The 23,774-nt window shown below is 44.1% G+C and overlaps 1 protein-coding gene across 1 annotated transcript in view; it reads left to right on the top strand.

Moving 5' to 3' along the window:
- DIS3 (DIS3 homolog, exosome endoribonuclease and 3'-5' exoribonuclease) overlaps positions 1–22,717 on the top strand; it is a 41,016-nt gene extending 18,299 nt beyond the window's left edge. Inside the window, exons 12-22 of the mRNA XM_040425362.1 lie at positions 2,279–2,380; positions 5,209–5,273; positions 5,804–5,888; positions 6,940–7,067; positions 10,757–10,843; positions 11,016–11,172; positions 15,158–15,372; positions 19,552–19,720; positions 20,343–20,501; positions 20,600–20,722; positions 21,950–22,717. Coding sequence (XP_040281296.1) covers positions 2,279–2,380; positions 5,209–5,273; positions 5,804–5,888; positions 6,940–7,067; positions 10,757–10,843; positions 11,016–11,172; positions 15,158–15,372; positions 19,552–19,720; positions 20,343–20,501; positions 20,600–20,722; positions 21,950–22,033 — 1,374 coding nt within the window. The 3' untranslated portion in view covers positions 22,034–22,717. The remainder of the gene's footprint in view (positions 1–2,278; positions 2,381–5,208; positions 5,274–5,803; positions 5,889–6,939; positions 7,068–10,756; positions 10,844–11,015; positions 11,173–15,157; positions 15,373–19,551; positions 19,721–20,342; positions 20,502–20,599; positions 20,723–21,949) is intronic.
- The last annotated feature ends 1,057 nt before the right edge of the window (positions 22,718–23,774 follow it).

Here is a 23,774-nt window from a genome sequence, read left to right on the forward strand (position 1 = left end):
ATCCTCCGGATAAGTCATCAGTATCTGATCAATGGGGGTCCAACACCCGGCACTCCCGCCAATCAGCTGTTAGTGAAGGCAGCAACGCTTGCAGTAGCGTGGCGGCCTTCTCTCAGCTTTTCCTAGGCCTGTGACAACACTTTCATTGGTCATAGGGTTGAGCTGTACTGCCAAGCACAGCCGCTATACTATGTCCGGTGCTGTGATTGGTAAGCGTGGAGAAGACCGCGGCGCTCACCGGAGCACCGGTGCCTTCTCAAACAGCTGATCAGCAGGGGTCCCGGGTGTTGGACTGATTAGATACTGATGACTTACCCAGAGTGTATTAAAGTCTTGGTAAACACTTTTCAGTAATGATCAGTAGCATAGTGTCCACATTGTGTATATTACCACACCACTTTTTTTCATAAGGTAATGGCACACATAACAGCTCCTTAATATAATGTCTGATCCTTTTACTTATGATCACAAGTAAAAAGAACGGTTCTGATAATCAGTCTATTTTAAGGAATAGTTTTACATAAAACTACATGAATTATGTAATGGGATTTCTTAGTTGGCCATATACTTCCCCTGCACCCCCGCCCTCCCCATTACTGGGCATATTTGGCTCAGCTAAGCATGTGTGTCTTCTGAATGGGGTTGGGAGTAACCACCACCAGACACCTTTGGTGCTCGCTCCTTGTCTTCTCTTGATTCTGCCATTGTGGGAGAATTGGGAGGCCCCCATGCACGTTAGATTGTCAGTGGTCCAGACAATAAGTGGTTTGGCAAATATAAATCTAATATATACAGGCAGCTTTAGTTTGCATTATCCGCAATCATGAAAAAATTTTTTTGTTTTGTTATATGTAAGGCTTTGTTCACATCCTCTTAGGAGCCTACATCACAGATTCTGTCAAAATTAAAGGGGTGTTCCCATCACAGACAATGGGGGCATATCGCTAGGATATGCCCCCATTGTCTGATAGATGCGGGTCCCACCTCTGGGACCCGCGACTACAACGAGAAGGGAGCGGGGAGAGCTGTGGCTGATGGATCCCGGATTTCCCAGGGTCCATCCACCACCAAGCGCTGCTCCCATAGAAGTGAATGGGAGCACACGTGCAGCCCCTGCTCCCATTCATATCTATGGGACAGATGGAAATAGCCGAGCCAGCGCGCAGCTATTTTCGGCGGCCCCATCAAAATGGAGCGGCTGCGCTTGCGCAGTGAGCCCTCCGTTCAGTTCCCCGCTCCATTCTCATTGTAGGTGCGGATCCCAGAGGTGGGATCCGCAACTTTCAAACAATGGGGGCATATCCTAGCTATATGCCCCCATTGTCTGTGATGGGAATACCCCTTTAAGTCTGCTGTACTGTTTTGTGTGGTAACATGATTGAAACCTTCACAAAACACAAGTATTCTGTTTCTATGATGAAACAGGAGAACTGAATGCCCGATGCAGATGTGAGAGAAGCTTTAGAGGGGTATTCCGATTAGAACACCTTATATATTATAACTAGCTAGATTAGTGGGAGTCCAAATGCTGGGATCTGCACTGATCACGAGACCAGGATTGCCTTGTCCCTCATTTGAATGGAACGATGGTCAAAGTCTGTGGAAGTTCTGTGCTCGGCTGTTTCTGGCAGTTCCATGGATAAGTACGGAGCGGCTGTTTGGCCTGACCGATTTAACATTTATCCGCCAATCTATTGGAATACTCCTTTTAAGTGGTTTGTAAAGTCAACCAGTGCACATATAATAAAGGGCACCTGTCAGCAGATTTCTACCTATGACACTGGCTGACCTGTTACATGTGCACTTGGCAGCTGAAGACATCTGTGTTGGCCCCATGTTCATATGTGCCGGCATTGCTGAGAGAAATTATTATGTTTTAATATATGCAAGTGAGCCTCTAGGAGCAACGGGGGCGTTATCGTTACACTTAGAGGCTCTTCTCTCTGCAACTGCTGCGCCCTCTGCACTGTGACAGGACCAGGCAGTGAAAATTTCACCACACCTGACCCTGGCAAAGTGGAGAGGGCACGGCAGTTGCTGAGGGAGCAGAGCCATTAGGAGTAACAGTAACACCCCCATTGCTCCTAGAGGCTCATTTGCATATATTAATACTTCGTTTTTCTCAGCAATGTGGGCACATATGAACCTGGGACAAACAGATGCCTTCAGCTGCCAAGTGCACAAGTAACAGGTCAGCCAGTGTCAGAGGTACAAATCTGCTGACAGATGCCCTTTAAGTGAGTGAATATCTTGATTTTTATATTGTCATTCCATGTAGGTTGGAGTTCATATTGCAGATGTAAGTCATTTTATAAGACCTGGAAATGCCTTGGACCAGGAAGCTGCAAACAGAGGAACCACCGTATACCTTTGTGAGAAGGTAACTATTAGATGGGAATGGTTTTTATGATGAATGATGAAATATTAAAACCTTTCTTCTGCTTTTGGCTTATCTTTCACCTAGAAGGGCTATTTACAGAAATATTTTAGTGCCAATGTAGATTACAACACTACAACTGGGTGTGCAGATCTGCTCCAGAAATCTTTTGTTTCCATTTGAGATATAAAAAGTGGAAAGTTTTCTTTCATTCTTAGTTGTTAATCCTGCTCGGCTTCTTTTGCATCCTGGGCAGTGCCAGATTTACACCTCAGGGGGAGGTAAAGTACAACTGGCTTAGTTGCCCATAGCAACCAGAAAGATTCCACCTTTCATTTTGGACAGTTCCATTGGAAAATGAAAGGTTGAATCTGGTTGCTATGGGCAGCTAAGCCAGTTGTACTTTACACCAGTTTGATAAATGACCCCCAAAATGCTTGTTGCATTAGGACCCCAGCAGTTTAATTATTGTTGCTGCGCTTCAGAGACCACCCTTGCCTAGCCTCTATTTCCAGTGGGTTTTCTTCTGATGTGCTGTTTCAGAATGGGTTGGGTGGGCAGACGCCAGTAGGTAACATCACCAGCTTTGCCCAGTCACTAATTATTAGAGCGTGCTGACAGCTAAATAAATGTGTCGGCCTAGTTACAGGCTTTTTACAATTGCTATAAAGGGGTATTCCAGTAGTGACAAATGATCCCCTATCCACAGGATAGAGGATAACTATGAGATCGGCAGGGGAGCTAGGGGGCCCAATACACATAGGGACCCCCCAAAATGAACAGAGAGGCAGGTTGGTCATGTGAACTGCCACTCTATTCATCTGTACAGGAGTACCAGAAATGGCATAGCACTGTACTTGGTTATCTCTGACAATGCACATGCCAAACCTGCTGCTTCATCATTTGGGAGCCCCGAGGGTTAGGGGGTTCCTGTTTTCGTGATTGGTGGCTGTCCGAGCGGTATGCTGGATAGGAGATAACTTGTTGCTACCGAATATATCTTTAACATCAATACATTGACTGCAGATGGTGCTGTCTAACAAAAATGGCCTCATCCTAACCTGGGGACAGTAATAATTTAGGGATACTGCTCTGGGCTTCCTGAGACCCTGAATCTGAAAAAGAGTGCCTGTGTAATGTGCGCCAGGCACCTAGCATACCTATGAGGTCCTCTGTTGTCTTGTGATTGGCCACACAAGGTTGTCGTGGATGGAGGCATTTTGATTCTGGTAACAGATACCATCCATGATGTTGGGGAACAGATAGGACATAGAGTGGGTCAGCTATGTTGGGATCAGTGGTGCACTCAGCTTGAGGGTATATTGGTTTTCACCTTAATAACACATTTATACTGTCATTGCAGTAACTATTTCTAAAGGTATACTGAAAAAGTAATCTGCGGTTAATTAGTTATAAAACTTAACTTTTAATAGTTATTTCTTATAAAATAGTTGGTAATGGTGTATACAAACAAACAAAATACAGTAAATGGAGCCTCTATCAAAGAAAGTCCTCACTATACAATCAAATACACGAGGGCAAAATAACTTTGTGAAGTAGGAATAAAAGTGCATGGCGGCACCTTAGATGAAAGACCATTTGTCCTACCGCTCCGTTAATTGGTTCCTATATACAGCAGTTCTTCTCGAAGACTTGATGTGAATTATCCTTGGAGTGGAATTGCTGCAAGAAGGGATAGGGGTCGGAACTAAATATCCCTACATCAAGCCCACGGATAATCTTAGTTCCCTGTTAGGAGGAAGAGGGCATTCATTCACTGTCCCTTCCCTCCCCCCCTCTTAAATTTGTGAACCCAAGCCACATCTGGACTTGGTTCCTATTATTTTGAATATACAGTACAGGTGCAGAGTTAGTACCCCATCACTCGCACCTTTGTTCATCAATTCTCCTATGGTGATTTGCCCAGCTCCCTTATGTTTCCCCTGATGAGCTTTGTACTCATCCCAAAGCGAAACATACATGTAGGGCTCTAGTAGGAGAGGGCTAACCAGGGTCAGTCTATTCAGGGAAAGGTTCTGGACGGGGTCGCCCATGTCAGGGCGGGTGGTCTGTGGTTAGGTCATCAGGGCCAGTGTAGCACCCCCAGCATAGGGCATTTTTAGGGATATTTAGTCCTGATCCCTATCCCTTCTTGCAGCAATTCCACTCTTCCAAGGATAATTCACATCAAGTCTTCGAGAGACCTGCTGTACATAGGAACCAATCAACGGAGCGGTAGGACAAATGGTCTTTCATCTAAGGTTCCGCCGTGCACTTTTTTTCTACTTCACAAAGTTATTTTGTCCTCGTGGATTTGATTGTATAGTGAGGACTTTCTTTGATAGAGGCTCCATTTACTGTATTTTGTTTGCATGCACCATTACCAACTATTTTATAAGAAATAACTATTACAAGTTAAGTTTTATCACCTTTTCAGTATACCTTTAGCAATATTGGTGGTCTATTAAAAATACTCACAACTTTCATTCTTTGCAGTAACTATTTCTCCATCAGTACAGTGGTATCATTTTGGATACTGCCCATGACTAGTATGACACAGATTTGCGGACCCTTTTGTAATGTCAATAGGAGGAAAGACAACTAGAATAAAAAAAATCTGAAGGTTGATCAAAATAACCTAACTGGGTTGCATTAAGAAACTAGCGCTGTATAAAACATCATTTTTGTAGGGTGTATAAAACATCATTCCCTTTACTTGGTGTGCTTTTAGCATATTTATAAAAATCAGCTTCTGTTGCACGCACTTGATCACCATGAGTTATTACTGCTCACACATCAAAGAATACTAATATCTTGTCTTCTCCTTTCAGAGGATTGACATGGTCCCAGATCTCCTCAGTTCAAACCTATGTTCTTTAAGATCAGAGGTGGACCGGTATGTGCATTTTATATATATTGTGGGGTTTCGCTCTGGTAGACAGGATTAGCGGACGCAGTATAGAGGCAACAACAAGTTCTTTGGATCAAACTGTTCAGTGTTTTAGTCACACTTTAGGCAAGTGACAAAACAAGCAGTCCTAATCAAGCAAAAAGTCACCTTGCAGTGTTGGTGTTAATTCACACCATGCAGCAATTCTGCCTCAGAGTCCTTGCTGATAGCAGCACCAACCTGTTTTCATGCCAAACAGGTAGCAAGCCTTTATACAGACACAAGGCTCCCAGATCCCAACACAGAGACACGGCTTCTGAGCCCAGCTGCCTATTTAAGGACAACCAGGACCGGCACTTAAAATCCGGTCTGGTATTTGACCTCACCTGGTTGTAAATCAGCCCAACAGCACATGCTGGGAGGAAAATACCTGTTTTCCCAGACCAAACCTTTCACTGTGTCACAATGTGTATATTCCACAATATTTCTTGAAATTGAAATCTACGTTTTGTGTTCTATGTTGTCTTTTATTGCAGATTGGCGTTTTCCTGCATTTGGGAGCTAAACCAGAATGCTGAAATCATTAGCACAACATTTACCAAAAGTGTTATCAACTCAAAAGTGAGTTCTGTGTGTGTATTTTTTTTCTTTCAGATGTGCTGCTTATGAGATGGATGGTATATCTAGTTGTACGCCATGAGTTTGGCAGTGGCTTGCTTACCATGAAGGCAGATCACACCAGTGCTTATGGGTCTTGGAGAGAGGTGGTCCAGCGCTGAACCACTTCTGCTGCTTCCCAACACCAATTCACAGCATTTTCCTAAATAGATTTTACAGCTACCGTTGTGTTCAATGCTAACTACAAATTTCTGGGCACTGAGCTCCTTTTTGTGGAGCCTATTTTATAACGTACTATGTGAAGGGAAGTGAGAGACATAAAGCTGTTTGGGGGAGGTTTAGTTATTCGCTGGTGTAAATACATTGAGAAAGATGGTGTGCAGAATGAATAAAATATTTATAATTTTTCCAACATAGAAGTCTGGTAAATAAAAATATTCATAAATCTGTCTGAAACCTTACTAGATGGGTGGGGAGCATGCTAAGTTTAGTTATGGGGCCCTATGATATCTGTGTACACCCCTCGCTTTAGCACCTACTAGTTCAGCATTTAGTGTTGCATCAGATACACTGAGAAGATGGTTATTAAGAATTAAAGGGATATTCTGGTTGCATTGTTATCCTCTTTACACAGGATTGGGCATAACTATTACATCGGTGGGGGTCCTACCACTGGGACTTCCATCGATCACAGGAATGGTGGCTCCATACCCCCAGCAGTTCCCTGAAATGAACGGAGCAGCCGGAGCACCCTTCATTTCTATGGGAATTCCGGAGATAGCCGGAATGAATGGAGCGGCCTCTTCATTTCAGGGAGATATTGGACCCCTATTCTTGTGATCGCTGGGAGTCCCACCAATAGGACCCTCACAGATCTAATAGTTGTAAATTTAATGTAAAATAGTTGTATAACTTAATGTAACCAGAATACCCCCTTTAATGTAATGGGTTCTGATTTTTCTAATTTTATGTTTAGCAGTAACATTTGTATTTTGCTAAACAGAGCTAAAAGTATTCTGCTGATGGAATTGCATGTTAACTTTCCCTCTTGCAGGCTTCCCTTACCTATGCAGAAGCACAGATGAGAATTGATTCTCCCAACATGAATGATGAGATTACCAAAAGTCTCCGTCAGCTGAATAAATTAGCAAAGATTTTGAAGAAGCGGAGAATAGATAATGGGTAAAGTATTGAATATTTTTGTTTCTGACCTTTTACTATAAACTTTTGTAATCTGTCATGGACACTGAAATATTTGTTTGGTAAAGAGACATAGCGGTAGAAGATAAGTTATTCTAAGACAAGACATGTTCCTTCTAAACTAAAGTCCTCCCGTTCTTGGTTCGAAAGATAAGACCTAGGCCAAGCAGACACCCTAGTGTCCCTTGTGACTTGTTTGGTCATCTGTCTCTGGTTTCCATCATTGTTCTAGTGATTTTGACACAGATTTTGTATTGTATTTTTACCAGACCTTTTATCTGTTTATCAAATAAATGAGGTGGTCACTTCCCAGGTTCTTTCCTTGTTCTGGGCATTTGCCAAAAACATTAAGCAGACCTGTGACATTTTTAGAAAATTCTTGTAATGTCCATGAATTAACAGTTCCGGAGCATCTTTTCTCCTATAAATTTAAGAATAAATTGACACCTTAACATCTCAGGGCTGTATTTGGATTCTTGACATGTTAGATTCAAGCTACTCAGTTATCCGTTTTACTGAGGCCTCCCAACGATTACCGGCATTTATTTACAATAAATTTATATATCTAGAAGCCCGTAGTTTTGTTCAACGTTGTATGAATAATATTCTGGAGGACTCTAGAGGGGCTTGCTTGAATGTATTTCTCAAAAGAGCGAGAATGCAGATCTATTCCACTAAGTACTAACTACAGATGTCTTAGACCATTAATAGATTGGGATATAGTCACCACAGGTCCAGGGAAATGGATCAAGGACTTTCCAAACCTTGAAGTCAAAACATTATTGGAAGCTACTCTGAAAATACAAAAATACCCCAATCAGTAGCTATACGTATATGGCCTTAATGATATTTCATAGAGCTTATGTGACACCTTACATTAAAAATAAAATGTCTCCTAATTGTACCTATTCTTGCTCTAAATGTAATACTCCTAACACAGATCTATTCCATCATCTGTGGGGCTGCACACATATTCAAGAATTGTGGGCACAGGAGCGATCCCACATATTACCAACTTACAATATAACCTTCACTGCTACTCCTCAGTGGACATGTTATCTGAGGAACAGCAATGTCTCCCTAGACAAGATAAGGCTTTATTACATATTTGGGTGGTTGCTACTAGAGTATTTTACATCAATGGCTAGACTCGGAAACTCCTTCTATCCCCTTTATTCAGGCTAAAACAACATTCCTGTTCAACATGGACTGGATTTTCACGTTGTCAGATAACGATAAATTGACCAAAAGGTTTTTTGAAAAATGGTCTTTATTCTTGAATACTCTTTCCACATCCATTAAATCCAAACTTATAAAACATTTTGAGCACACCACATGGTTTTTATATGAGGTCCTACATGGACGCGCACCTCTTCAGACTCAGACTGACACTTGAAGGTCTCCCAGAGGAGGCATTCTCTTGTGGGTTGCGCACGGGATTAGGGGAGGGAAAGGGGGCAATGTTCTGGACATTTCTGTTCAACGATGTTTGTAATTTTTATTATATACAGCCATCCTATTGATTGTATTGCATTGTATTTGTTTGTTGTTATGACTATAAAATAATGATCATTTGGAAAAAAAAGAATAAATTGACAAGGTGACACTGTCAGCACTGATTGGATCTTGTCAGATTGCGAAGGGACACAACTCCAACTGCTGACACCTAGTTGTCGGCTTGTTCTGAAATTTCTAGGGGTACACAACACTGAGGATTGCTGACGGGTTCTCTTTGAAATGTACGATCACCTGAAAGTTCTCGGACAACAATGCCAACTTCCCCTATCTCCAAGTATAAACTGTTTACTATGAAGTACATTTCTGTGCTATGATTTCATGTACTCTGAAGAACATCGTCCCCCTTAAAGGGGTTTGGAAATTATTCCCATGGAACTGGACACAGTATAAAACACACCTGTTCAAAGTGTTCCAGGTCCAACAATGAGCTCTCGTCTCCACCATTTCTTGTTCCTGATGTACCAGAAGTGTGACTTCCGGTCAACGCACATCACTGCTGCAGACCAATCAGTGGCCAAAGCAATGATGTCTCAGGAACAGCACGTGACCACTGAGCCTAAACAGTCACACAGGATGAGACACACTTCAACAAGGGCCACAAGTGACGGTATCCAACTGCTGGGCCCCCCGCTGATTACAAGAAAGTGGGCCCCTGTTTCCCCATTTGAATTGAGCAGCAGTCAGACATGTACACTGTTTCTGTTTTCAACTCTATGGGACTGCTGAAGATGGCCGAGTATCAGTTATCTTCAGCAGTCCCTTAGAGTTAGAGAGGCATTGCACGTGTGTGACCGCTGCTTCATTCAAAGTGGTCTATGAGAGTGCCAGAGATAGCCGAGCACTCATAGAAATGAATGGAGCGGAGGTGCGCTTTTCTGACAAGGTACCCAGTCCGTTGCTGAGGGGGCTTCATGGGGCACCACTTCATAGGTAGGACCTCCCCCGATCTAAGAGTTATCCCCTACCCTGTTGATAGGGGATAACTTAGTATACCCAGAATACCCCTAATGAGGATTCTAGTTACATGTAAGTCTTGTGGTCTGGAGTTCAAATAAAGATATGGAAGTTCTAGAGGTTGGGCCCTGATATCTAGATAAAGATCTCCTTCATCAATTACTTGTAATTCCAGGGGGTTAGGATCTGAAATTGGCCATATTGATCCTGCATAGGAACCTTTAAATTACAGGTTTTCTGGGTAGTTTAGATGGGTTACCATTTTAGACTCTGAGTTTATTTTTTCTTTGAGTCAGATCTCTTAGGTTCCTCATGTTTATTCTATAGGTTTGAAGAGTGGTTCTCGATTAGCTCAAAACCCCCAACAGTAAGTTCAGACATCCTTCCTTCCCTGGTATTACAAACAGGATGTTCTATCTGGTCAGAACTATGCTTGAGATATATTGTGCCCCAAGCTCCTCTCACGCTCCTATCCTAGAGAATTGTCTCTGGTATTCCTCCAGCGGTGCTATAAAGTAATTAGACTTGCTGGTAATTTGATTTCCAGGAATTCCTCACCACAGCACTCTTACATTCCCTCACTTTAGCTGTTATGTGAATTTACCATATGAAGAATTCCTATTGGCTTTAATAAATCTGTTGCATCCACCCTGATGTAATCTTAAAAACACTGGGGTGGGGGGAGGGAGACCTATTAACCTCTGTTTTGGTGGTTTCCATGATTTATGAGGGATTTATGGATTCACACACTGTGGCACACTGGATAGGTGATAAGTGCTAGATCGATGGATGTCCAACTAATGAGACCCCCCTTTTGATTGGCACAACGCTTGTCCCATGCCCCTTGTTTGAATGGATTGGTGGTCAAGCATGTGTGGTGCTGCTCTATTCAAAGTCTATAGGACTGACAAAGATAGCAGAGCGCTGCACTTTGCTATGTCTGTCAGTCCCATAGACGGTCAATGGAGCAGCAGTGCACATTTTCAATTGCTGCTCTGTCCAAACAGGACACAAGACCCCCTTTTGGCCTATACAGGTATCCGAATAACCCTCCAAACTATTGCTGGTATCCTAACAAAGGAGCCTAGGAGCTTCTTTTCATATAATTCAGTCCTAGGGAGCTTGGCCCTGTTTATTTTTCACGATATTTTATGAATTTGTCAAGCACCGTAACTGAAGTCTTTTCATTTGTGTTACAGAGCCTTAACACTTTCTTCTCCTGAGGTTCGATTTCATATGGATAGTGAAACTCATGACCCCATAGACCTCCAGACCAAGGAACTGAAGTATGGTTTGTCTTCTTTTGTTAACTGTTCTGTATACTTGTTTGTAACTAGGATTTCATTGTATTCTTGTATTAAACATAATCATTATGTTGTATAGTCTTTTAGATCAGGCGTAACTCTCTGAGCAGTTTCACGTTCACTTGATTGTATTCCTTTTCTGCCCTGTTTTTAGGGACACCAATTCAATGGTGGAAGAGTTCATGTTGCTTGCTAATATTTCTGTGGCGCAGAAGATTTATGATGAGTTTCCAGAACATGCCTTACTGCGTAAGCATCCAGCCCCGCCACCCGGAAATTATGACATCCTTGTAAAAGCTACGCGCTCCAAGGTGCTGGTTTGTTGCATTATCCTGATAGAATGTTGTATTTTGTGTTATTTTTGTTTGTTTTTTGAAGCCCTCCAAAGAGACCACCCCTTTGAGAAGACCACTTCCTTATCCAGACTAGATTTCTTGTGGCACATTTTCAGTTCCACCATACACCATATACATTGAAGAGAAAAATAGTTTTTATGGGTTGCTCGTCAGAGAGAGAGAGGTTTCACAGTATTATCCATACTGGCCATCCTCTCTGAGGAGACCACCCCCCTAGAAGATCACTTTTCAGTGCAATTTTGGGTGGTCGCCTAAAAGAGCTTTAACTGCTTTATTTACTCACTCCTGTCTACATTTACATGTTATGCTGGCCATAGATGGAAAGATCTTAATTTAAAGAAAAGGATAAACTTTTAGACCTTCTCTTTCCTCTTCTCCTCCGTTAGACCGCCATGAGAAATTATTTCAGCCGCATCTCGTCTCTACAGAGTTTGTAACACAGACACGTTAGATTTCTCAAATTTTCCATCAACCTCCCCATACTGGTGTCCCCACAGTGTCATCCTGCTGTCACCCCCAATACTGTGCCCGTTGTGCCCCCCCAGTGCCCCAGGTACTATACTGCTGAAAATAGAGTGACCTTAATAGACATAATTGGAGTCCTTTATCAAACTGGTGTAAAGTAGAACTGGATTTCCAAAAGAGCTGTCCAATATGAAAGGTGGAATCTGATTGGTTGCTATGAGCAACTAAGCCAGTTCTGCTTTACACCAGTTTGATAAATTACCCTAAATGTCCCTATAGTGTCTACAGCAGCTATAATGTCCCCTAGAGTGCCCCCAGTAATAATACCACCCTATATTGTGCTCCAGGTAATAATCCCTGTATAGTGTCCCCAGAAATAATAGAATGGCCCCTACAGTGCCTCCTTAATAGCAAGGCCCCCATGCTGCCCCCACACAGTAATTTCCCCCATACTGCCCCCCCACACAGTAGTGTCCACCACATATTAATTTCCCCACACAGTAGTGTCCCCCCACGCTGCCCCCCACACAGTAGTGTCCCCCCACGCTGCCGTGCCCCCACGCAGCCATCCCTCCCATAATAAATTGCCCCCCCACTGTGTCATACAGTATCCCACCATATTCCCCCCATGTCCTCCTGTGTGCACCCCTCTAATGTCCCCCAAAGTTGCCACATTATAAAATAAAAGTTTGCCCCCACACGTCCTGTGTGCACCCCGGCCCCCTCATGTCCCCCAAAGTTGCCACATAAAAGAAAAAAGAAACCCTAAAAGCTAAATACTTACCTGCACTTGCTTGCAGAGTCTGCTAGCACCCCCGTCAGAGCCGGCACCCGAGATGCACCGCCCTTCCCCTGGGCACGCCACTGCAGGGAGCTTTTATGTAATTTTTTCAGTTGTGTTCTTCATACTGCTGCCACGCTCTTGTATTTGAAATTGTGAAGGGTAAACTGTGGCAATGTCATGTTCTATTAACCGCCTCAGGACCACCGTACGCAGGATTGCGTCCTGGCGGCGGCCCTGCTATTCTGGGTGGACGCATATACGCGTCCTCTCGCGAGACGCGAGACTTCCTGTGAACGCGCGCACACAGGCGCGCGCGTTCACAGGATTGGAAGGTAAGCGAGTGGATCTCCAGCCTGCCAGCGGCGATCGTTCGCTGGCAGGCTGGAGATGCGATTTTTTTTTTAACCCCTAACAGGTATATTAGACGCTGTTTTGATAACAGCGTCTAATATACCTGCTACCTGGTCCTCTGGTGGTCCCCTTTGCTTGGATCGACCACCAGAGGACACAGGCAGCTCAGTAATAAGTAGCACAAAACACCACTACACTACACCCCCCCCCCCCCCCTGTCACTTATTAACCCCTTATTCACCCCTGATCACCCCCCTGTCATTGATCACCCCCCTGTAAGGCTCCATTTAGACATCCATATGATTTTTACGGATACATGGATCGGATCCGCAAAACTCATACGGACATCTGAATGGAGCCTTACAGGGGGGTGATCAATGACAGGGGGGTGATCACCCCATATAGACTCTCTGATCACCCCCCTGTCATTGATCACCCCCCTGTAAGGCTCCATTCAGACGTCCATATGATTTTTACGGATCCACGGATACATTGATCGGATCCGCAAAACACATATGGACATCTGAATGGAGCCTTACAGGGGGGTGATCAATGACAGGGGGGTGATCACCCCATATAGACTCCCTGATCACCCCCCTGTCATTAATCACCCCCCTGTAAGGCTCCATTCAGACGTCCATATGATTTTTACGGATCCACGGATACATGGATCGGATCCGCAAAACACATACGGACATCTGAATGGAGCCTTACAGGGGGGTGATCACCCCATATAGACTCCCTGATCACCCCCCTGTAAGGCTCCATTCAGACGTCCATATGATTTTTACGGATACATGGATCGGATCCGCAAAACATGTACGGACATCTGAATGGAGCCTTACAGGGGGGTGATCAATGACAGGGGGGTGATCACCCCATATAGACTCCCTGATCACCCCCCTGTCATTGATCACCCCCCTGTAAGGCTCCATTCAGACAAATTTTTGGCCCAAGTTAGCGGAAATTATTTATTTATTTTTTCTTACAAAGTCTCATATTCCACTAACTTGTGTCAAAAAATAAAATCTCATATGAACTCACCAATACCCCTCACGGAATCCAAATGCGTAAAATTTTTAAGGCATTTATATTCCAGACTTCTTCTCACGCTTTAGGGCCCCTAAAATGCCAGGGCAGTATAAATACCCCACATGTGACCCCATTTCGGAAAGTAGACACCCCAAGGTATTAAATTTCGATTAATAACAAAAAAAGTAAAAATGTCAGCAGCAATGAAATGCCACCAAATGAAAGCTCTATTAGTGAGAAGAAAAGGAGGTAAAATTCATTTGGGTGGTAAGTTGCATGACCGAGCAATAAACGGTGAAAGTAGTGTAGTGCGGAATTGTAAAAAGTGGCCTGGTCATTAAGGGTGTTTAAGCTAGGGGGGCTGAAGTGGTTAAAGGGGCTACCCTGTGATTTGATGTAAAAAATGAAAATCAGGCATCATGTAGTACATGACAATATCTCTTGACAAACCGAGAACCAGCCCTGTACCGCACATGGATCCAGAGATATCCCCATTCATTGCTTCAGTGGCTCTGATAGATTTAATTCAAGCTGGCAGCTCAGAGGGTGTGTCCTTTTTCAGGGAGCATGACCTTTCTTTTGCAGATCTCTCCCTATCACAACTCAGGGGGCAGTTGTTAAGATGGAGCTGAGCATGTGCGACCATATCAGTGAGGTGGACAAAGAAATAAAAATAAATGACAAACAGTCGGTGGCGCTATACAGATATATTTTTATTGAATAGCTTAGTGGCTATACTACATTTATTACATGCAAGTACAAAAGTAATCAGATCCACGTGCTGGTTTGAAAACTGCAGAATATTCTTTGTGGGACAACCCCCTTTAGGGAATTGTCTAATGAATAATTTCCTAAAATAATAGACTCCATAAATTTCAACCAGGGGTGCACAACCTGCGGCCCGGGGGCCACATGCTGCCCTCGATACTATTGTGTGCAGCCCCCAACAGAAATGTACGTCTAGGTCTTGTGGCTGCTCACATGTATTTTTCATGTATTCTTCCATTAGTTGGGAATCCTGGAAGTGTAACTAGACATTTCTGATATATACTGTTTGTTCAATATGCCGTAAACATAGTATTTCAGTTGGTAATACCCCTTTAAGTTTTATTTTCGGCCCTTGGAAATGGTTCAGGCTGACAAGGTGGCCCTCAACCAGAAAAGGTTGTGCACCCCTGATCTAAACCAAGGCTGTACTCCAAAGTGTTATTTTTATGAAATATTGTAATTCTTTTCATGCGGCACATAATCTGTATTGTAGTTTGAACATGACCAAAACTTCTTATCCTCCTCCTTTTTCCCCCCCAGAATTTAGAGATTAAAACGGACTCCGCCAAAGCTCTAGCTGACTCTTTAGATAAAGCAGAATGCACCGAATTTCCCTATTTGAACACATTATTGAGAATCCTAGCAACTAGATGCATGATGCAGGCGGTATACTTCTGCTCTGGAATGGACAGCGACTTCCATCACTATGGTCTAGCCTCACCCATTTATACACATTTCACTTCACCCATCAGAAGGTTTGTAATGATGACAAATAATTGAAAGTGGGCAAAGATCCCACCAAGAAATGTCATGGGCACCAGACAAAAACTGGCATATGTTAATGAACGTTTTTGCATCGGTTCACAAGTTGGATGAAAACTACATTGGGGTGCATTCACACAACTATGTCCATTTTGCAGTCCACAAACTGCATATCTGAAAAACACGACCGTGTGCACCCCACATCATGGTGCTGCAAAACATAGGGCTTCTGGATGCTTCCGGGTCTGTGCGACCACGCAGCAAAAGGTAGGACATATCGTATCTTTGGCCACAACATGCGGATCATGGACCCATTGAAGTCAGTGGGTCTGCAATGCGGGGTGCACACGACCAGTGTTCATGTTTCTCGTGAATGGCATTGGGGGACACAGCACCAAGAGTATATGCTCAGCTGCCACTAGGAGGCTGACACTAGAAAAGAAAAGTGTTGGCTCCACCCAGATGGGCTATACCCTCTGCTCAGACTCTAAACTAACCAGTTTTAGTCTACTGTCCGTAGGAGGCAGACATGACCTGCTCAGTTTTTTTGCAGGTCTTGCTGTTTTTTTTATTATTTTTTCTTCTCCTGCAGGATGGGGCTCCATGGTGGATATCCACTTTAGTTGCACCCCCTGCGGGCGCGTACTCCAAACAGTACCTCGCCGGTCACCCAGTCCCCCATTACTGCATCTGCAGTGGCATGCCGGTAATCCCACATATGTGCGAGTTTGCAGAAGGGGTGATCCTGCTGCGCCTGAAGATGTCGGACGGTGAGTATTCTCCCTGCGTCCCTGTCCCATGGGTTTAGGATTAGTTTCCCTCTTTTGCCAGGGGATGGGAGCACCTTATTCGGGGGGCCTGAGAGGTCCCCCTATTCCCCTTGTTTTCCCCCTGCTTCTAGCATGGTCTGCGGCTCCCCAGAAGTTCCTGGATTCTGGCATGGTCTGCAATCCAAAAGTTCCTGGATTCTGACCCAGCACTATTAGCCTGGGAGGTGGGGTAAATTTTTCACCTTGTGGGGGGCCCCCTTCTTCCCGGAGTCCCACACACCTCCCCTTTTGGTTAGCTGGGCCTCTATCTTTCTCTTCCCTGGCCTTCCTTTACTTTAGTCCCCGGCTTTTGCCTTGGACTGGGCCACAACTTCCCTGCCCTGTTCTCGGGCCCCTGGTGCTCAGTTTGCCCGGGTTTTTCCCTCCCTGGGCGTCGCTTCTCCTCTAGAGTCCACCTCACCTGTTCTTTTCCTTCCGGAGGGCCCCCGGTCTCCCGCAGGTCCGTCCCGCCGACAGCGCTCCTTTCCCGGACACTCCATTAATTGAGGCCCCAGCTTTTACCTAGCCTAGGCCACATCCTTCTCGCTTGTTTAGTCCTTACCCCCGGATTATGCTCAGGGGGAGCTCCATCTCCTTGCCTCTCATCTTCTCCAGGTACCTTTGTGATGCTTCCCTGGAATCGGCACGCCGCTCTAGTAGGGCGGCTGCTAACTCGGTGACCATCCGCCGCACGGTCTGGCTTCGGGCCTGGGCTGCGGATGCCGCCTCCACAGAGGCGCTCCTATCTCTCCCATTCCTGGGTGGTAGGCTTTTCGGAAAACGTTTGGAGGAGCTCATTTCATTTCTGAGGCCACGGGTGGTAAAAGTTCCCTCCTGCCTCAGAACCGTTCCCGCCGTCCTATGCCTTCATCGCGGTCTCATCGTTTTTGCTCTTTTCGGGACTCCGGACAAAAATGCTGCTCTTCCCTCCTTCGAGGCAAAGCCCTCCTGGCACGCCCTCCCTAAGCCTTCCAAATCCCAGTCTGCCAAGCTGTTATCTGCATGACTGGTTTCCCCTGCTCAAGTTGCCCCCTCGGGTGGGGGGTTATTTGCTCTCTTTTCAGGATTAATGGAGTGCAACTGTGGACAACGCCTGGGTTCTGGAGGTAGTTTCCTCCGGGTACAAAATAGAATTCTCCACCCTTCCCACGGGTCGGTTCTTCCAGACGTTGCCGCCGCCCAGGTCCCCCGCTCGGGCGGGGTTTGTTTTTTTTTTTTTTTTCAGGCCATTTATTCCCTTCATGCGCACAGGGCGATTGTTCTTGTCCTGACCTCGGAACGTTTTCAGGGGTTTTACTCAAACCTCTTCACGGTTCCCAAGAAGGACGGTGCTCTTCGTCCCATTTTGGATTTGAAGGCGCTTAATTATTTCGTCCGAATCCGCCACTTTCGTATGAAGTCCCTCAGGTCGGTGATTGCTTCCCTCGAGGTGGGCGTCCATCGACATCTGAGACGTCTATCTGCATGTCCCCATAGCTCAGTCTCATCAGAGGTATCTTCGTTTGGCGGTAGGTTCTCTGCATTTTCATTTTGTGGCGTTTCCCTTCGGCCTGGCATCTGCCCCGAGGGTCTTTACCAAGGTGTTTTCTCTTCTGGTCGCACTTCTCCGTGCCAGGGGAGTTGCCGTAATACCCTACCCAGACAATCTTCTGGTGAAGGCTCCATCCCGGGAGGACAACCTGTCCAGCCTCCACATCACTCTGTCCATGCTGTCCCAGTTCGGCTGGCTGGTGAATCACACCAAGTACTCCCTGGTTCCCAGTCAGAGGATGGAATTCCTAGGCATGGTCCTCGACATTCGCCTTGGCCAAGTGTTCCTTCCACAGGACAAGGTAGTGGCTCTCCAGTCAGGGGTGACTAGCCTCACGAGCGGTCTCCTATGCCCATCAGGGCTTGCATGTGCATTCTGGGCCAGATGGTTGCCACCTTCGAGGAAATTCCTTATGCCCAATTTTTTTCCGTCCCTAGGATTCTTGCCTTTCTTCAGGCTGGCCTTGAGAAGGGTCCCTGCCTGGCCTCCCTCAAAGGTCAGGTCTCGGCCTTGTCTGTACTTTTTCAAAGGCCCTTGGCTTCTCAGGTTAAGACTTTCCTTCAGGGGTAGCGCATCGCGTCCCTCCCTTCCGTTATCCGGTGGAACCCTGGGATTTGAATTTGGTCCTAGATGCCCTTCAGTCCTCTCCCTTCGAGCCCTTGAAGAAGGTCTCCCTTATTAATGTCTCCTTAAAGTTGCGTATCAGTCCCCCTTTCTGTTTTTTCACCAGGACATGGTTGTCCAGCGCCAAGTTCCCTCCTTTCTTCCCAATGTGGTTTTTTTCCTTCCACATTAATGAGGAGATTGTTCTACCTTCTTTCTGTCCCAACCCCTCTCTTCCCAGAGAGCGGTCTCTCCACCGTCTGGATGTGGTTCGGGCGCTTCGGCTGTATCTCCAGCTAACTGAGTCCTTCCGTCGATCTGACTCTTTGTTGTCCCTGAGGGCTCACGTAAGGGTTTACAAGCCTCGAAAGCGACCATCTCCCGTTGGATTAGGTCGGCCACCAAGGAAGCTTATGTGGCGAAGGGTCGGGAGTCCCCTTTCTGGTTGACCGCTCACTCCACTAGGGCGGTCGGGGCATCAAATCTCCAGATTTTACCATATTCATTCCTTGGCCTCTGCTGATGCCTCTGTTTGGGTCGCAAGGTTCTGCAAGCGGCTGTGCGCTAGGTTCTTCGCATGGCTGTTTTTTCCCACCCTCGGGGTGTGCTTTGGGACGTCCCATGGTGCTGTGTCCCGCAATGCCATTCACGAGAAAAATGGATTTTTGTCCTTATCGTAAAATCCTTTTCTCGTTGGATGCATTGGGGGATACAGATCCCACCCTTTTTTTTTTCCCTTCGGTAAGGTTTTCCGGATTTCCCGGGACCCTTTTGATTAATGGTTCTCTTTTTGGTTTAGGACATGTTGGCTTCACTGTTAGTCTGGATTTCTGATGCTCTTACTGCATTCGGACCAACTGGTTAGTTTAGTGTCTGAGCAGAGTGTATAGCCCATCTGGGTGGAGCCAACACTTTTCTTTTCTAGTGTCGGCCTCCTAGTGGCAGCTGGGCATATACTCTTGGTGCTGTGTCCCCCAATGCATCCAACGAGAAAAGGAATTTACGGTAAGTCCAAAAAAATTTTTTTTCGTTTGCAATCCGCAAAACAGACACGTTCGTGTGAATGCACCCAAAGTTATTGAAAGCCAGTTTAAGTAGTACAAAAACTAATACTAGGATTTCACTAAAGAGGTCTCTAAAATTTTGGGATTTGAAGTGGGCCCATAATATTGGAAGGCACGATTAACCGAAAAAAGAAAGTGAAATTCATTTCAATGTTGTTTTTCTAGGTACGCTGATATCATAGTACATCGGCTTCTCGCTGTAGCAGTGCGTGCAGACTGCACTTATCCAGATCTTACAGATAAACATAAACAGGCGGAAATCAGCAAAAATATCAACTACAGGCATAAAATGGCGCAGTATTCGCAGAGAGCGTCTGTTGCCTTTCACACTCAGGTATGTATTTCTTTGCAGCGATCAGCCCTTCTGCATACATAGTAGAGGAGTTGGGTACACAAAAAAAAAAGCTGTCCTTGTTGCCATAGCAACCAGTCAGAGTGCAGCGTTTAATTTTTCCAGCGCACCATAAGACATTAAAGCTGAGCTTTAGTGGTTGCTGTGGGCAACAAGGACAGCCTTTCTCTTAAAACAGTTTTGATAAATGAGGACACATGGAGTATGATTACTAAAACTGTATGTTATTCTCTGACGAACCAAAGTTGCAAAACTTTGCACAGACTCCATATTGCGCAAAAATGTTCTTCCACTGCTCAAAAAAGTGGGTGTAGCCTATAGTAAGGGGCGAGGCATGCTCAGCCCAACACATTTTACATAATTTTGTAGCTGACTTAAAATGAAATCTACTCCAGCCCATAACTGTCATAGATTTCAGTTTCAAGAACAAGACGCTGCAGATTTATTGAGGTCTGTGTATTTTACTCTAATTGCTTTTCTACTAAGACCGACGCAGGAAATGCCGGTCTTTAGTAAATTATAGAAATTGGTAATTACCACACTTGATCAGGATTAATGTTCTTGCTCCGTTTTTCCTCTAACGCTTGCATTATGTCTTTGACAGCTCTTTTTCAAAACAAAAGGCATTGTGAACGAAGAAGGATATATCTTGTTTGTTAGGAAAAATGCAATCGTTGTTCTGATCCCCAAGTTTGGTTTAGAAGGCACAGTCTTCTTTGAAGGAAAAAACCGAGTCAAGTGCCAGCTGCATTTCAATGACGAGGTAAAGTCAGGCATTTAAAAGGAGAACATTAAAATAATGACATTGTATGTGGTTGTAAGTTATTTTTTTTTATTTTTATTTTTTTCTACCTTTTTCAGATTCCTTCACTAACTGTCGAAAATAAAACTTTCCATATGTTTGACAAAGTAAAAGTTAAAATTAGTCTGGATGCATCCAACATCCAGCACCAGAAAATCTGCATGGATCTAGTAGAGCCGGAGGTTAGTACTTTTCTGAAATGAATCCATAATGTTTTCATTGGCTGTGTAGTCGACAAATCTAAAATATAGCGCATGTGGGTTCACTTTTAAGTCTTTTTTTTATACCATTTAAAGATGTCACCTACTTTAGACCTGAACTCCTTCAGGACCAAGCTAGTTTTTCTTTTTTGTTTTTTCCTCCCCAAATTTGAAGAGGCAAAACTTTTTTTTTTTTTTTTACTTTTCATCCACAAAGCTGTATGAGGGCTTCTTTTTTTATGTACAAGTTCTGTTTTTGAATGGCAGGAACCATTTAATTTACCATATCTTATATCGAAAAATGGGCAATATGATTCTTTGTGGGTTAAAATGACGAAACTCCATTTGAATCTATACAATTCTCAAGACTAAACATCCTTGAAAAGCGCTTTTTTTTTTTTTTTTTTTATTAAGATATTCTGACATCCAACTTTTTTTATACTTCTGTCTGAAGAGCAACTTGAGTATTTTTTATTTTTTTTTTATTATTTTTTTTTTTGCAGGGCTAGCTGTAGTTTTTAATAGTACCATTTAGTATTATGTAAGAATGTTTGATCACTTTTTTTATTCAATTTTATTTATGGGGTGAGGTGACCATAGGCTGAAGTAGTACACTATTGCAATCTGTGAGGATTCTGCTGGCTTCCTAAAGCCCTGCTGCAGCCACGTTTTAACAAGCAGTTTGCTATGGCAGGCCTGGGAGCTTTCACTAGGCCCCAGGCTGTCATTGCAATTGACTGGAACCCTGCATTTCACTGCTATTGAACACTGCATTCGAAAGGATAAATTGACCGGGATTTGCGCTTTACATAGATCCCAGTTATCCCACAGGTGTCAGGAGTACTACCAGCATTCACCGTGTATGTAGCAGCACGAAATAACTGTATGTTATTTTGCACAAAGGGGTTTAAAACACTGTCGCGTTCCAAGAGCTGTAATTCCTTTGTTTTTAAGAGGACTTATTTTTTGCAGGAAAAGTTGTTATTCGCATTGGGGCCATATTCACTCCGGCCATACTTCATAGCATAGCATCAGCCTACTTTTTTCATTTAGCAACAGTTTTTTGTCTATGTAAAAAGTGTACATTCTTGAAACATTGTGCATATAATACTGTAGTCCAGCCTGACCATGTTTTCTTTATGCATCTCACACTTTAAAACTGTACAACTGTAGAGGCAAATCAGTCATCTTGTGCCTTTTCTTGGATAGATTCCAGGTATTACCTCAACTGAGAATGACCAAAGGCAAACGAATGGTGAACCAATATCCAAGAGGAGTAAGATCAGAAAATAGGACTACTTCAGAGGAAGCACAATATTTTACAGGACATTTTAAGTCATTTTATTCTTATTTTTTTTAGCTATTTCAACAGGTCATTGATCTTTATCTTCAACCGTATTGTTCTTTTGCATCGACTACCTTTAATGTGAACTCTGTATTTTTAGATAAAATGTAGTTTCAGCTGTAAACGTTTTGTATTGGATCATGATGTGTATTTTGTAAAAATCTCCACCTCTTCTTCCGTCTACATTTTATCTCAAACAATTATTCTGCTTTCTACAAAAAAAGAAACTTTGTTACCAGGTTGAGCTCAGTATGAATGGATGCAAAGATTTAAAGGGCATAAATTCCAGGTCGATTAGTGGTCTTCATGCCTCCTGCTTTATTATAACAGGAAGATGCTGGTTATTTGCTGTTTGTTGCTCGCAGGCTATATCGTGTTCAAGGGCGGACTGGGAATTTAAAGTAGCCCTGGAAAAAGAAATACCGTAAGTGTCCCATGTTGTAGGCAGGCCGAGCACACATGGAGGGGCAGTGTATATTGTGCTACACCTTGGTATATGGTTCTGCAACAGAACCAAATATTAACGTGAAACACAATATATACTGCCCCAGCACAACCAAATACCATAGTGCAGCACAATATACCACCCCAGCACAACCAAATACCATAGTGCAGCACAATATACCGCCCCAGCACAACCAAATACCATAGTGCAGCACAATATACTGCCCCAGCACAACCAAATACCATAGTGCAGCACAATATACTGCCCCAGCACAACCAAATACCATAGTGCAGCACAATATACTGCCCCAGCACAACCAAATACCATAGTGCAGCACAATATACTGCCCCAGCACAACCAAATACCATAGTGCAGCACAATATACTGCCCCAGCACAACCAAATACCATAGTGCAGCACAATATACTGCCCCAGCACAACCAAATACCATAGTGCAGCACAATATACTGCCCCAGCACAACCAAATACCATAGTGCAGCACAATAAACTGTCCCAGCAGAAGTTATGCCGTCACAGGCAGTTGCAATGATGTAATTGCCTTGAGATTGCCTATGTTGTTCTACTGCCACACAGGCTTCAGGCCTAGTGGTCCAGCCCAAAGCCTGTGAGGGTGAATGGTAGGACAGGGAGCCATCAGCCCCACTATCCACCGCACTGCTCTTGAGGACAGTGATACAGTTGAATCCACCTGCAGCCATCCAGGTACGTGGGTAACTGATGATGCTCTCAATGTTAATTAATTCTGGAAGCATCAGATTGTTATGTACCTGTGCAGGGAACTTGGGCAGCCCACTTGTCATTGGCTTACCACTGAAGTGAATGAGGGAGGGAAATGTTTAAAATCTGTATCTATGGTAAAATTAGCTATTTGTTTTTTAAATATTTGTCACTATGAAAATGACATGTAAATGTTAGTGTATTTCCATAGACTAGAAAAGCTTACAGTACAAAAAGTCTGTGTACAGCCACGTGGTCCATTTTATACAGGCTGTAATCTGGCTTTCAAGAAGTACATGGGACCCCTACTGTATCTCTAACTTAATACAGATATTTGAGCTATAATGAGTGTTTATGAGCTGTTGAGAGATCAGAGATAAGGCTTCACATAAGCCATCAGCTGAGGTCCCTGATGGAACACAGTGTAAACAGCCAGTCTACTACTGGAGAATCTCAATGCTGTACAAAGGGACTAAACATTTTTAATAAAGAGCAAATGAAAAAAAT

This window comes from Bufo bufo, chromosome 3 (genome assembly GCF_905171765.1).
Source record: "Bufo bufo chromosome 3, aBufBuf1.1, whole genome shotgun sequence".
Lineage (NCBI taxonomy): Eukaryota > Metazoa > Chordata > Amphibia > Anura > Bufonidae > Bufo > Bufo bufo.